Source organism: Amblyomma americanum, chromosome 4, assembly GCF_052857255.1.
Source record: "Amblyomma americanum isolate KBUSLIRL-KWMA chromosome 4, ASM5285725v1, whole genome shotgun sequence".
NCBI classification, from domain to species: Eukaryota; Metazoa; Arthropoda; class Arachnida; order Ixodida; family Ixodidae; genus Amblyomma; species Amblyomma americanum.
Window position 1 is genome coordinate 154,442,402 of NC_135500.1, and position 15,945 is coordinate 154,458,346.

At 49.8% G+C, this 15,945-nt stretch overlaps 1 protein-coding gene across 1 annotated transcript; it reads left to right on the plus strand.

The window, feature by feature from the left end:
• The first annotated feature begins 8,964 nt into the window (after positions 1-8,964).
• On the plus strand, positions 8,965-14,580 carry LOC144129884 (solute carrier organic anion transporter family member 4A1-like). The gene is made up of 6 exons (XM_077663944.1): positions 8,965-9,270; positions 9,877-10,173; positions 11,593-11,695; positions 11,920-12,019; positions 12,970-13,091; positions 14,228-14,580. The coding sequence occupies exons 1-6, from the start codon at positions 8,965-8,967 to the stop codon at positions 14,578-14,580; spliced, it is 1,281 nt and encodes a 426-aa protein (XP_077520070.1).
• Positions 14,581-15,945: the final 1,365 nt, after the last annotated feature.

Here is a 15,945-nt window from a genome sequence, read left to right on the forward strand (position 1 = left end):
TCCCGTGTCCAACAGGGCTCTGACCAGCGGAGCGGGGCATACCGTATTGGCGATTTTCACGAAACAACCACGAGTTGGTCCAAGGCGGACCGGAGAGCTTCGTTTGCTTCGTTGCCCGAGTGGCTCGTTGGCGTTTTAGGCGTTGTTGTCAGATTGCTGCTGTAAAATTATTTCGTGGGAGAGCTGCTGCACGAGTGTTTGCTTGCTGTCGAGACTGGAGAGGCGCTAAGCATCCTTTCGAGAGTTTTATGGTGTCAGAAATAAACAGAGAGCATGGGAATAGAAAGCTAAGACGCTGCAGTGGAACGCCTGTAGGACTGTTAGAGCGCAGGTTCTAACCGGCACCCAGCCTATATGTCTGAAAAGATCGATTGTCTAGACTAGAAGGACCTGTGCAGATAACAGGCGCTGTCAGGAAATATCCGAACTACAAAGTTTGAAGCGCTGAGTTTTGTGCAAGACTTTCTCTGTAATTGCACGCCTTATTCAGGCATGCGTCCATGGTGATATGGTGCATTGCTATCCACATGTACAACATTCTTGGCGAACAATTTTGACTATTGGAAAATTTCATGTTACTGTTATGAAAATATTTAAGGCAGTGGTGCATTCTTCTGTTGTGTAGAAAAATCTTCATTTTGTGGTGTTTCCATCACTCGCATCGAGCAGTTAAGACTGCCATAAAAAAGCAATGACGAACGCTTTTGAAAATAGCGAGAACGTTAAAAGCAAAAAAAAATGCAAGCTTACCGACGTGAGACCTGCGCTTATGTTGATTGTTATAGTGAAATATCGAAACATATGAAAAAATACGTTCATGAACTCATTCCCGTTCAAAAAATGCCTTTGTCCGGAATTGTTGGGTATGGTGTACGGGGGTTGATGTAATGATTTCCTTGGAATCGTACTTTACTTGAATTCTTTTTGCACTTCGACTGCTGCATGCCCTTGCTGTCGCTGGAATCAGTCAGACAGGCGGACGGATGACAAGAATCAAATCACCTCGCGCTCTGTTGGAACTGCGCTTTCTTGAACACTCGCCTTCGAAATTTCGTTCACATGTTTGGCGCGCTTTTTGTTGGGTATGAAGCATCATGAACTGAACAGCGCGAACTGAGACACACACAGCAGCACCTTTTCGTGTCTTCGTCCAACTGCTGAGCAGACGAAGGAAGGGAAAATGAGTGGTTCGTTGTCACATACATGTCGAGAATTTCATGCCTGTACTTCTGTACTTCGCCCTTTTTCTTCTTCAATGCTACACTGTAACCCAGTATTTTATCTACTGTATAAATTCTACTACTACGATATAACACTTCCTGTGCAACATTATGTATGCTTGCTGTAAAACTGTTCTCTTTTTGCGTTTTATGTATGCCCCTCCCGCTTGGGCTTTGGCCTGCAGTATTAGAAAATAAATAAATAAAATAAATAAATAAGCCAACATCGCCGAAACAGAGGAGCATAAGGGCATGTTACAATCAATTTTTAATAATTTGTGGTTTTTAATTAACGAGAAGTATAGTGTAATTATTTTATCCCTTACATAGAGCTGATTTGAAAGCAGAATAAAAAACAACCACATGCCGCCGGTTGGATCCGAACCCATCACCGCCTAATTTCGAGCCCAGTGCTTTACCAACTGAGCTACGGCGACGGCTGTCCATTCTGCTGCTTTCGGGGGTATTTATGTATAGTGTAAGCTAATCTTGGGCGTGTTCACCAGCGCCACCTTTGTCCCTAGCGGCGAACGTATTACCGCGAGTGTCACGTGAAACGTGATCGAACGGCGAAGCTGTCCGAGAGCCCTCTTATGCTACCTATGGTATCAAGACTACCAGAAACGAGGCCCTGGTTAAGCTACTAAGCAGACAAGAGAAGGGAAAATTAGGGGCACGTTACGACATACAAATGAAGGAAGCCACTTCTCGCCTGACACGCGCGGTAATACAGGGCGTACTATGACCGCCGGCATGGACGAGGGTAGCCTGGTGAACACTCTCAAGGTTAGCTTACACGCAGCATAAATACCTCCGAAAGCAGAAGATTGGACAGCCTGCTTTCTAATCAGTTATCCTTAAGCGATCAAATAATTACACTTAATTTTCCTTTGATTAAAAACCACAAATTATAAAGACAAAACACTAGAGAAACATGCGTCTCTGGTGATTGGTTTCTTGGTTTCAGTGACTGTTGGCTTCCGTCATATGGTTGTCCCACTGTGCGTCTCTCAGTTCACGGTATTCTCTTAATGATTATTCTTCGAAAACAATGGATACCCAATGCGGTTTTTTAGAGCGAGAGCTCTACTCCTCGGGGTACAACTTCCGATTTCGATGTGTATGAGATAATTACCTTCAATTCCTCACAAGGTCAAACCGAACTTAACTGCATGGTGGTATGGCCCAAGCTATGGCAGTATGACCACGTGATCATATGGCTATGACCATTGGGTACCTCACCTTGACATTTGATTTGAGACAGTGGAAACCATTCTTGACAAAGCTTTCGCTCGTATAACTAGGTTCAAGCCACGTTGAACCCCGGCCATTTTTTCCCCACATTCCCCACATTTACACTGCCTTTCATGCCTGACCTTACACTCCGTTAGAAGAACGTCTATAGCCCCTGCAGCAGGTCGAGACACAGCTCAAACTCGTATGGCACACGCAGTACCTTGTATATTCCGATGAGGTAGCGCTTTCGGAATGTTGGGCGTCTGCTGATCGGCCGAAGAAGGGTTCCGTCTCCTTTCGCTTCCCGGTCCTAAACGCGGCGGACGGGATCTGGCCGTGCTAGATTTCCGTCTTCCGGGACTGCCCTTGGCGCTGCTTTGCCGTGATGAGGAGCGTGCCGCTTTTCCTGATCGGCCAGGAGGCTTGCCGTCGACGGTTTCTTTGACGGTGGGATCGCGCTTGAGCTTGAAAGGCGGTGACGATGGCGCAGTAAGCTTGGCGCCCTTGCCGCTTGCCTTCCTCTCTTGCCCTGATATGGCCACCTGCTGCACCGCGCTGGTTTGCGCAGAGGTCCCGTCGTTGCGCCGCATGTACGAAGCGAGTCCACGGATTCCTGAGGAGCTGAGCCGAAGGAACGTTGGAATGCCTCAACGGACGCTTTTCGAGAGCGTGCCGCACGAGCTGGAAGCTGGTAACGATGGGCGCTTTCGCTGCGAAGAAGAAAGAAGCTATGCAGATTGTACATTTATCGGCATGTTCATATTTATGCAATGCCGACCAGTCTAAGCTCAACTTTTCGCGGTATTTCTTTTAAACCGGTGATTTTATCTGTTCTCTGTTTTTTTTCTCCAGTTCCATTGCCTTATACAATATTTTTGAAAAATCCATCCTTGGCGGATCCTCAGTGTGGGTCTGTGCTATTGTACGCTTAAGCAGCAACTTCCGTATAGTGCACTGCATTAGGTGTAGTTGGGCTAGCGAGGCCGAAAGCGCGGAAAGGTCAAGCGGTGCGCGAGGACGCTTCTTCGCCTTTCACACAAAGCTCACCTCGACTAACCCGGTGCTACGACTCGACTACCCAAGGGGAAAAAGCGACCGCTGTCACACGTGTCCACCTCAGATATAACGCACTTGAATATACTACCTCGGAAATAACGAGCCCTAGTATGCCACCTCGAATATAATAAACTTTCGTGCGTGAACATCGGATATAACGAATGTAAGTATACCTCCTAGGATATAACGAACTTTATGTACCAGCCTCGTATATTACGAACCTAAGTGTGTAACACTTTTAGAAAAAAAGCAATCAGCGTGTGTTTGTGGTGTCCTAGCTCTCACCTAAACCTTCCACTTCTCTCTTAGGCCTCAGGCCATCCTTGTCAATCAAGATATGAATGAATGAACTCGTCTCTGGTGATCGGAGCAGAGCGACATTGGGCCGACGAGTGCGACTCGTCATTGACGATGTTGGTGCAATCTCCCATGATAAGTAAAGCTCAGGGTTTGTGGTTAAAGGATTGAAAATTGGTAATGAAAATTGGTTTTTGGGAAAGGACATGGTGCAGTATCTGCCTCACATCTCGGCCGGCACCTGAACAGCGCCGTAAGGCAAGGAAGGGATAAAGGAGGGACTGAGAGAAGAAATGAAGGAGGAGGTGCTGCAGTGGAGTGCTCCGGAATAATTTCGACCACCTGGAAATCTTTAACGTGCACTCACATCGCACAGCATACGGGCGCCTATGCGTTTTGCCGAACTCTCCGCGAGTTCTACCTTGAACGATTAATAACTGGACGGATCCCACTACAGTTGTCGCCAACACAGTGCTGTGCGCGTGTGTGATTTAATTCCTCTAAAATGAACTAATCACGCGCGCAACCTGGACACATTTCTTATTGTGTAAATAGTTTGTACATATTACTTCTCCCCCTATCCTCTTCCTGTCCCCTCACCTCTTTCATTTCATTTCTCCATTCTGCCCGCTATCCTTTATTTCCGCTGCCCCAGCTCAGGTGCTTCAGTATCCATGGCAGATGCCGGGGCTAGCAAAAATATTTTCCTTCCTTTTTACTATTGTTTTAATAAACACCACTACCACCACCACCATCGAAACGCGGCCGCCGCTGTCGGGTTCGAACCTGGGTACACCGGATCAGTAGCCGAGCGCACTAAATTGCTTTTCAGAAATGGAAAGGCCGCAGTAACTGTCTCATTTCTCTGTGGGCACGCAATCTACGCTGCACGAGATTGACATTTATTGCGTCGAGAGCAGGTTGCAGGAAACACATACTAGATGGCCACTAGCCCATGGCTGGCGGCGACCTCATTGGCCCGCTCGATTGTCCGTACTTGAACGTTAGGATCCGAGCTGACCAGCACGGCCTCCCACAGCTCGGGAGAAGGGAGCTGTATCAACTCCCCCGGAGGCGGATCATTTGCGCAGTTCCAGAGGGTGTGGTGGTATGTGGCCCTTTCACCACATTTATGGCAGCTTGGGTCGTACTGGCCAGGGTACATGAGGGCAAGCACTGCCGGATTCAGAAGGGAGCGTGTTTGCAGTCGGTGCCAGGTAACTTCCTGCGCTTCTGTTAACAATTTGTGAGGAGGGAGATATGCGCGCCTCTCCAGCCTAAAGTGATGGGCGATGTCATGAAATGAGATCAACCCGTCCCTCGTGAAATTCGGGTCGGAGGGCGCGCTCACTTCCCGGTCGACGAAACCTCGGGCTTGCGCGTGAGCCGCCTCGTTCCCTGGAGTGGACGATTGGACCGGTACCCAGATCAATTCAACTTCTCCAATCGGAAGGGGGGCGTTTTGAAGGATTCGGAGTGAGGTAGATGTGATACGGCCCCTCGCGAAATTGCGAATGGCAGTTTTGGAGTCGCTGAATATAATATCAGCACGCGTGTTCGCTATAGCTAAGGCTATTGCCGCTTCCTTCGCCGTCTCGGAAGAGGTGGTTTCTATCGATGCGGCCGCCAAAGGGGCGCCGTTCCCGTTCACCGCGAAGAGTGCAAACGCTTTTCTCTGGGTTTGCCGGCATTCCGCTGCGTCTACGTACGCCACATTGTCGTTTCGGCCGTATTTGGCGCGTAGGGCGCGAGCCCTCGCTGTGCTTCGGCCTTCGTGGTGCTCGGGGTGCATGCTCTCGGGTAGGGATTGAATCAAAAGAGCTTTCCTGATGTGCGTTGGTAACTGCGTTTTCGCGTCCCTCTATGGGAGCTGTTTGCACATATTTAGTCTGTATAGGATGGCCCTTCCCGCGCTCGTACGAGTGAGTCGTCCGAGCTGGGAAACGAGGTGCGCATCGCACAGCTCCCAGAGTGTGTTGTGAACCCCAAGAGCCAGCAGTCGACGTACTGTGCGGGAGCCGAAGGGCTGCCTTGTAGGCCTGCCGGATTGTAGCTTCGACCTTGATCATTTCCGCGAGGTGCAGTTGCAGGTAAGGGAGGGAGTAGACGATTCTGCTCAGCACGACAGCCTGCACAAGTTTACATAGATTTTTCTCTTTCACGCCTCGTCTTTTGCTGGACATCCGTCTGATTAGCCGCACAGTCTGATTGACCGTGGCCGTGAGTCTGTTGATTGTTTCGGTGTTTTTGCGATTGTTCTGTATGTGCATGCCCAGTATGCGTATGATTTGGACCTCCTTGACCGGAAGTCCTTGCGCATGCATTCAGAGGGGTCGGCGGGGTCAAGTTTGCGTTTCTACCGCGTGGCTTGGCCTTAAGAACCAGCAGTTCCGATTTTGAGTGCGAACATTCAAGGCCCCCTCCTGGAGGAAGGGATACTGGAGGGATTGAGCAAACGTGAGAAAGAGGCCTTAGTGGAGGGCTCTAGAAAAATTACGGGGGCACTTAAGACTACTTACGTGCTTTAAATGCGAGTATGCTTTTTTATTTGTATTTCTTTTTAATTTTTTTCTCCCTTTCAAACGACATGCCTCTTCATAGCGTACAGTCGTAAGGCAACACATATATTAGGTCCACCTTTTCTGAGCGAAGAAGCAGCGCAGTTTTGTGGCCCATGAGTTGCGTGCTCGCCTCGTAGTATGAAACTTCTGGGCGCAATTCCCCGTACCCTTAGGAGGAATTTTATGTTAGTGCGAAACCACTTCTGACCGCACTCCCCGGGTTTAAGCGTTATGTGAAGCCTCTAAGTAGCAAGTGTAACTGGCTCACTGGGTCGAAGCACACCTCAATTGCTTTGTGAGTGGGCGGTGGTGTCTCGATCCCTGGGTCAGTCGACACCTCAATGAGCTTTGAGGTACGTGGCAGTGCATGGTGTCCACCTGCAAGTCGTAGTAATAAAAACATTTATCTGGGAAGAGCAAAGTTAGGGCATCGGTGTGGGGGAGATATATTTCGAGCTTCAGTGATCGGTCTTCCCTATTCCATGATCCCGTTGGCTTCAGCCGCCGCCTTGGCCTTCGTCACCAACATATGTGTGCTTGGGTTGGAGTCAATCAGGGGGGCCTCCCACTGCTCTACACTAAGGCTAGTTATCTTGGGTAGTAAAGGGCTTTTTCTACAGCCCCAGGTGGCGTGGTACGTTGTGGCCTAGCCCCGACACCACACGCACTCTCTATCACGAAAAAAAAAACTGTTTCGCACAATGTTTTGGGCTTATAAATGCTAAGCCGCCAGCCAATTTCTCTTTGGTACCGCTGAGACATCACCTGGGATTTTCGGGACACTGCTGGTGGTCAACGCCGACGCCGATTTTCGTTGCCGATTAGCCATATAATGTTTCGCATTAACAACTTCGACCGCTCGTAGTTCTTAAACGTGTACTAACGTTGCCCAGCGCACGATCTCAGTACTGAGCGCAAGCGAGGAAAAGGAAAGGCGCGCGAATTGCATCACTCGTGGTGAGCTCTGCAATTGCGGCGCGAGGTTCGGATGAATGATTTGAAAGAGAGGACAAATAAGTGACGAAGAGGGCCGTGGTAGATGCCGCAAAGGGTGTATACACCCCGTGCCCTATATATAGGCCACGGCGAGAGACAGCACCACCGACTCGAGCAGCCACAATGCATTCGACCCACGGCGATTATGACAGGCTGACATTACGCGCTCGATGCATTTCTGTGCTCTCTCGCTAATAAAGCACCATGCATTTCCAAACGCATACCATCTTTTCACCCCCTTCCTCGCAGTCACGATGAAATCGACGTCCCACTTGTCGATATGGCTGAGCGATGAGATGCAAGGGCGAGTAAAAGGCACAACTCGTTTAACGGCTTCGCAATGGCGGCTGGTAGCCTCAGTCGAACACTCCAGCCTCGCCAAACGCATCGCTGTCGGGGCAAAGTGCCATTGGCGTGCCGGCAGCCTTTTGTAAGGGACACTGATTAGGGTGCCTTCATACTGCTTCCTTAGGAAGCTGTATCTAGGCGCCCTGAATGAATGAAAAACTTAATTGGGAGATTTGGGAGGGGGATGTGTGGTTGGGGTCCCTAGTCCAAGACTCCAGCGGCTACCGCTGCTGTCCGTACGCTACGAGGGCCTTTTGGGCCTCGAGTCCAGAGCTGTACAGGACAACATTCCACCCCTCAATAGCTGGCATTGTTTGAGCAGGTCCACACCATGTGGCGCAGGCCTGCATTCTCTCCGCACAATTTGCAGTTGGGGTAGTAAGGCCCGGGGCTTATTAGGAATTGAGACGGACGGGTGAGTTCAAGTCCCAGTCTGGAGGCTTCGCCATCTAACCTCATCCGCTTTCGAGAGCCTTTTGTCGCGTCAGTTTTCTGACTGTTCCTTAATTTGTCTCATGATACGCTAAAGAGTTTGTAAAATTTACGAGCAAAAAGGTACCACTCGACGCACATTTAAATATTGAGACACTATAGCTTTATTCTATACCGAGACCTAATTATTATCGAGACCTCGGTAGACGAAAAGAAAGAACAGAGGAAGAAGAAATCCGAACGGCGCGCGGTGCACGCGTCAGCTCCAGCGAACGATTCAGCCGCCATCGTCGCCCCTGGCCCTTCTAGCTTTCTCCCGACGTGAGTATTACTGGACGTTGCCTTCGGAGTGCCGGTAGCGGCGCAGTTTCCCTGTAGCATAAAGGCTTCACCTTCGCCCAGGTGCTAGAAATTGAGCGAGCGTATTTCTCAAAAGCTTGTTCACAACTGCTGAGCTGCCGTGGTGGTTCAGTGGTTATGGCGCTCGGCTGCTGGCCCGAAAGACGCGGGTTCGATCCCGGCCGCTGTGGTCGAATTTCGGTGGAGGCGAAATTCAAGAGGCCCGTGTAGTGTGCAATATCAGTGCACATTAAAGAACCCCAGGTGGTCGAAATTTCCGGGAGCCCTTCACTACGGCGTCCCTCATAACCTGAGTCACCTTGGGATGTTAAACTCCCATAAACCATGCTGAGCATGTATTGCCAGCACATGTACGGTGAAAAAAAGCAGTCTTTTTGGCGTCATCGGAGCAGCGGCGAAATCTCACGAAGTACCCGCGCGCACTCTGCAGTTTCGCCGCAAAGGTGCACCATCCAGCCATGTGGTCCAGCGACAACCAGGGGTCCTCGGAGTTCTCAGTCTCGTCGTTCGGCATGTCGGTGCCGCAGCTGGTGCAGGGCTCGGACCTGAAGCGCGCCGAAGGGGCCTCTGGCGCCAACCACGACGTCAACTGCGGCTTGCTGGGCGTCTACCCTTCGTTCCTGCAGAGCTACCGCACGCCTCGGTGCTACCTCTTTTTCCTGTGCATTCTGGGCATGACGCAGGGCTTCGTCGTCAACGGGCTCGTCTCCGTGGTGACGCCCACCATCGAGAAGCGCTTCCAGCTGCTCGGCATCGAAGTCGGGGCAAGCCACCCTTTCACTCACTGTTGGCGCTTGCTCTTTAACTTTAGAACAGCTGTCTATTCGCACTTCATGTCAAAGTCACATAATGTTTCTCTTAGTATACCAATTTATCTCTAAAATGGGTTTCGCCGGTGCCGTGCGCAAAGGCCTGTAGGTTCCTTGCAACCACATTAACTCCCTGGTAAGGTGTCACTAGTGAGGTGCAAAAGGGTATCGCCACTATTATAGTCTATAAGACCTCGTGTTTCCCCTCCATGACAGAATAGCTAACACCAGATTTTGTCGAGAGACCCACGGACGTGGCTTCCATAGTGCTGGCGCTTTCCAGAAAAAACTTGTTACAGCCGTTGATCTGGACGGCACCTCGATGTTTGGCAGCAAGCACTATTGTCAGCGTTTTGGGGTGCCAACGGAGAGTTTGGGTACACATGAATGTTTTGTAAATTTCCTTCGTGTTAACCTGGGTAGAAGCCAGCAAGGAGCGCCGGTACTGGACATATCCTAGCACGCAACCTACGCAGTTGATAAGCGATCGTAAGGATATATGCAGTTCATGCCAGGAGCTCGTCGTTTTGGCGTGTGCTCGGATGGTCTCGACCTGTGAAGGAAGCGGTGGTGGTGGACGGCGTGCAGGTGATCCAGAGCATGTTCAACGTGGCGTCGTGCATCATGGTGACGCCGGTGAGCTACCATGGTGGCGTGGGCCACAAGCCGGTCATACTGGGCATTGGCGCCCTGGTCATGTCCGTCGGCGCCATGATATTCGCTTCGCCCCACTTCATCGCGCCGCAGCACCTGGTGCTGGAGAACGGCACCGCCAACGTCTGCCCCGAACGCGGCCCCGGGAAGTGCTCCCTCTCAGGCAGGGCCACCAACGCCAACGCCTTCAAGTACTTCTTCATGGTAAGGGCTCCGGCAACCCGGGAGTGGAGTGCAGTGGTGTGTCATTCACTCACTCAATATCATCTTTCAAACTCTTCTTCCGACAACCTTCGTAGTATTCCTATACCTTGTGCAGCAAGGTCTGTAAGCACTGTAGGGAGCTGATGACTGGTCATGAAGGCGGTGCACTTCTTTTGTGTATACTCATATTCTTGGGAGTGGTTGCGATGTTGATTTCTGAGAGTTAAAGCTTGCACATCCTTAGTGTGTCGTCTTTCCAGTTCTTTCGCCGTTCCTCTATTACCTGCCACTTTGTTGCCCTGTTTGTCTTGTTAGTTGTGCTGACACGTGTAAAAGCTTTTGAAGTTGCTCGGTGTAGAGACCTGGTCTTGCCGAATGCAGAAAAGTGGCAGTTTTTCTCGCGAATATTCGCATGGTCCGGCGCCAGTTGTTTTGTTATGCCTGAGCAGCTTCTAACTCGACAGCAAGGTTCCCTCAAACCCCGTCGGCGGCAATTAGCACCAGACACGTTTGCTGCTCGCTTTCAGAAAAAAAATATTTGAACAAATTAGAAAAATTAACTAGTGCAATGAACAGTTCGTGGTGCGCACCACGGTTGCCCAAACACATCATCTGTCTATCAGAGCTTGGTGAACCTTTGGAGGGGTGCAGCCGCGGTCTGCATGTTGAGTCGGTGTCCTTTGGACGCATAGGACTGCCGCGTTCATATTCTAATTAAGTGCTTTGAGCGCCGTTGGACGCACTGCGCAGTGTTAGCTAAATACTCCATCTCCTTTTAAAAGTGAAAACCAGGCATATGCCGGAGCATTAATGCTTGTGACAAGCGTGGATTATTGAGGGGAATTGATTAAAATGCGTAGTATATCACACTTTTAGGTCATTCCCATTTTAAAAATGCTTGGCAGTTCAGAAACCCGACACCTCCTTTGGTTTCAATGCCATCTAGATAATCCGCTTTCGCAAATCGGTACTTTCGTGTCTGCTCTGCACATAGAGGGACAGAGCGCCCTACCCACAATGAGCGACATAAGCAAAACGGGCGGCAGAATTTTCGTTTTTTTTTTTTTGCCCGCGAAGCGGCACATTATCGAGGAACATTCAGGGGCTTCAGATCAGTCGGCCGACATTCCAACAGCTCTCGGTGCGCTTAATTTCCTTCTGTTTGTATTAGCATGCAATCCACTCCTGCTATAGCCCCTCAACGGACCTCCAGCATTTTGAAATAAATAAAATAAATTGTTACGCCGAAGAGCGAAGCACTCCGAAGTAATATCGACTATATGAGGGGTTCTCTGACATGCGCTGGAATTCTCTGGCATGACGTCACATGGCACACTCGATTTCCTTAGAATCTGGCTCCATCAAAACGCGGCCTACCACAGCCCCTGAAATGTTTGCAATTGCTCTGTTCTCACGCAGCTGGGCCATGCGATGCACGGTGTTGGCTCGTCGCCGTTCTTCACTCTGGGCGTGGCTTACCTGGACCAGAACGTGCCCTCCGGCAGCGCATCCGTCTACATGGGTGACTATACAGTCTCGTGTGGTCTTGTAGCGACTAAGAGAAACAAAACGATACAGAAATAAATTAAAAGAAAATAGGACACTAACCTTTAAATTCGCCAACATAAAGACACTTTTTGTTGTGCCGAGCAGTGCCCGCGGAAAATGTGCTGTGCGTTACCTCCGCAGGCAAGAAAAGTGGGCTAAACAAATTTAAAATACACGGGCGACTGTCTCGTCTCGCAGGTATTTTTTACGCCACGTCCGTCCTGGGACCCGCTATGGGCTTCCTCCTGGGAGGATTTTTCCTTTCAAAGTACACCGACATCACAGCCGATACTTCACAGTGAGTACAACCACGTTCTCTTTTTATTCTTACCTCTCTCCGCGGGAAAACTCCATGTTTGTAGCCATGACAGTGTTGTTCAGCGTGTCTACAGCTAGCGTTTGAGAAGGCTCCGGAACTCACCTTTCATCAGCGCGCTATCTTTCTGCACCGCTATACAGGGCCGAAACATTCGGCCTTTGGACCGCTGCAGCTTGTCGTATATGCTTGTGCTCTACATTGTGTGCATTCTTCAGACGCTACAGGCCGAGCATCAAGATGTATCTTTCTTTACATTTACTAGTCTGACAGTGCGCTTATGAACACTCGTTTCTGCAAGGAAGTCGCCCAATAGTCGTTCTCGATGGATAATTAATATTCACTGACGCAACAAAACCCGTAACAATGAAACAGGAGAAATGTAAGAATAAAGCATTTCGATCAAGCTAATCATCTACGGGAAAAGACGGTCTAATAAACGATAATTGTTGCTGAAACGTGTTCTAGGCTCTGATTGCATGCAAACGCAAAAAAAAAATCAGCTTCATGCGATCCTTCTTGGTGGTTTTTTGGGCACGGAGAAAATAACACAAGGACGTATGCTGAAATAAAATGCTCTTATTTAAATTGTTAAATATATACATATAGATAACTTACGTACAAGTTTTTGTTCTTAATAAAGTAATAAGCCCATACACTATAGCTCTTGGGATGCTTTATAGTATGAATTTGAAAGGTGCAATTTTCATCTTGTTGCGTGAGCGGAGACGGTTAGTGCATTTTAGGCACCTGTTATTATAGCCCTCATTCCCTTTGTAGGCTAGCGAACTTGACCCGCAGACTTTATGGTACGTTAGAACGATCGTACTTAACGGGCGAAGCAACGGTCGTTTCCAGGGAAGCTGTCTCTCTCTTGTACGACTGAATCATCGTTCTAATGCGGCGGAATGCAACAACAATTTGCCACGCAGACTTGGAATGGACTCCTCGAGCACCAACTGGGTTGGCGCCTGGTGGCTGGGCTTCTTCGGGGCTTCGATCGTCATGTTCCTGGCCGCTTTTCCCGTCGCCAGCTTTCCCAGGGAGTTGCCAAGTACGTACGTACGCAGGGCTCATTCCTTCGCACGATCAGCTTACTGCTGGCATCCTTCAATGGAGACGCAACGCGTTCGTCACAAGAAATTTACACAATTTAGAATGAAGACTCGAGGGGATCGATAGAGCGTGATGATTTGGTGACAGATTACGGCAGTGATGCTCCCTCACCCATGTGGCGTTTAGCAGCGCTGCGCTGTACAGTCGGCAGTCCAAAACTTGGCGTCGACAGTCACTTAGGTCGCGACAAAGGCGAGACCACAATTGCGAGCTATGGCAGATGCGCGCCTGATCGAGTGTTCCTTGCGTAGGTGCGCCCTATAAGGCTGCTGTCGCAACGCACGGTGTTCCATCTCATAAATTGTTACAGTAGAGCGGAAGTTGAAGCCCAAAGCGACGGCTTAGAGTTACGTGTAGTCGGTTCGCTGGCGCTTCTGGATGGTAGAGCAACGGAAGTGGTCGTCTCGCGCACCTCTGCCCCTCCCTCCCCTACGCCTCCTTCCCTTCGAGTGAAAGTATAGTAGTGAGGTGGAGTGGATATGCGTGTGTCTTCAGTAGAGGGCGGACACGCGTGATTCGAGGTATTGTGAGGCATTTTCTGTTGCGGCAGCAGTGTGCGTCTAGACAAAAGCTTCTATCTTCAGTCATTACTCAGCGTTAATGGCGCTGCGATAGGCATAGGAACCTCCCGTGTAGGTTCCCCATAGGCGTACTACTGTCGCGTGAGGCAGTCCCACGGACGGTCATCGCCTCCTCATTTGCTTCTCGAGCCTCAGCCTAATCTGCAGATCAAAAGTAAAAGAAACCCATATTTAATAACTAATTATACTTACGCAAAACTTTAAACTTGGTTTTTGCTTACTTAAACTGCTGAGGGTAGACCAAGAAAAACATTTCAGGAGGAATGACTGATGAGATAGTATCTCACAGTGCCTGCCGCATTCTGCTGGAAGCATAGCTCTTCACAAGGCGCTCCTTTGTTAGCTTAGTTCACCTCTTAACGGGCAGACATCACTCGGACATTTAACGCTACCGCCAGCATCCTCACTCCGAGCCGCAGTGGTGAACTGCCGTTAGTAAAAATTAGGTGTAAGACGAAGGCCCACGCGATGAGCGTTCGTGCTTCTCTCGCAGCTGCCAAGCTGAAGGCGATAGAAGTGGCCCAGAAGCAGAAGGAGAAGCAGCAGTCGAAGCAATCCCGGGGCACGCCCGATGCACAGGAAGTGAAGGCTGCAGAGGCACCGAAGGACGCACCGGAAGCGGGGGATGATGCGAAGGAGCAGAAGGACGCACCGAGCCCACAGCAGGAGGCGGCGCCGGAGCCAAAGGATGTGCAGAGCCCGCAGACGAACGCGGGCTCAGGCCGAACTCCGGAAACCGCAGAGCGAAGCTTCGTTAACCACGTCCGAAGACTAGTCGGCAATCCCACCTTCGTCTGCCTGACGCTTGCGGCGGCTGCTGAAAGTGAGTCCAGGAGTCACTCTTAGAAAAGAGCAATCGTCGATTGAGAAGCGTATGTTCGAGCATGCTTGAGAATCCGTCCCCTGGTTTCAGGAAATTCGCCGACAGTCGTTCAAATTCGCAGGCATCCATAGTTCGAATTAGTAACGCATTATTAGTAGCTACTCGCTTGCACAGAGGACCTTTCGTTATGTATAACTGACGATTTTGAGCCTCCGTGGTTCCCACGTGAGCAGTTGAAACAGGAGCCCCTAATAAGATACCCCCAACGGGCCCCCTGTGGGCGACCCCAGAATGCACGGGTAACACTACTGTTAATCTCTTATATATATGCTAATATCGGTATTGGAACAGCTAACCTAGCCCCCATTCCCGCATCCAGCCTGCACCGATCGCCTCTCCCTTCGGCTTCGTAAGGGCAGACTAGACGCAGACGTGCACTACATGCAGGGAAAACCTCAGCAATCACAAATGGGACTTCCCACGAAATACAGTAGTCCGGTCTGCATCGGACGTGGTGGAGCTTAAAAGCCAGCATCGCCCCACGGTCGCGCACTGGAAAGCAGATTTGGTAACGAGAAACTTACTCATTGGCATCCTCCCAAGCGTAGGCATACGGAAAGAAAGGAAAGCTATTAGCTTCCTCAGAAATCTCGTTATCAAAGAAAAATTCGTCCTTGTACGTGGTTCGAACCCGGCACCTCTGCTTCACCGAAGCACTTTTCTACCAACTGAGCTATCTGTGACGGCTAGCATATGGTAGGGCGAGAGCGAACTGATCAATAACTCGAATTGGAAGTTATTCTTTTCTACTACCCCCAAGGTGGAGTAGAATTTGTAAATCTACTCCACCTTGGGGCATTCCTGTGAAACAATTGACCGAAAACAGATTTAATGTGAATGTGGACTATGAGTAAAAAAAAAAAAACCTTGGCAAGCCATACTGCAGTGAATTAGTCGTTGCGGGGCTGAACAATCCTAAAGCAAATAAATTCGGTTCACTGCCTAACCTGTGGGAAGCCTACCGGCTGGGAGCCTACAGACCAACAGCCATAGGAAAAAGCAGAAAATTTAAGGAAATTAACATCAATAATTGCTATGGCTAAAAGGCATTGTACGTAAATACGCAATATTTGAGACAATATAGCGAGTAAAAAAGAAACGAACGGCATGGGACGACACAGGTGGTCAGAGGAGCCATGAAAAGCGTTCATGGCTCTGACGACAGGAGGTTTACGCCTGTCAAGCTCGCGGCGCGGAGATAGCACGCCTGGCGTCATCCTCTGTATCTCGTTAGTTTCGGCTGAATCGCGTTATTTTGCTGTTTCGCATCGCTGAATGCGAACTGAAGAGATCGGCGGAGAGATGACGGTACAAGCGATACGAGACGT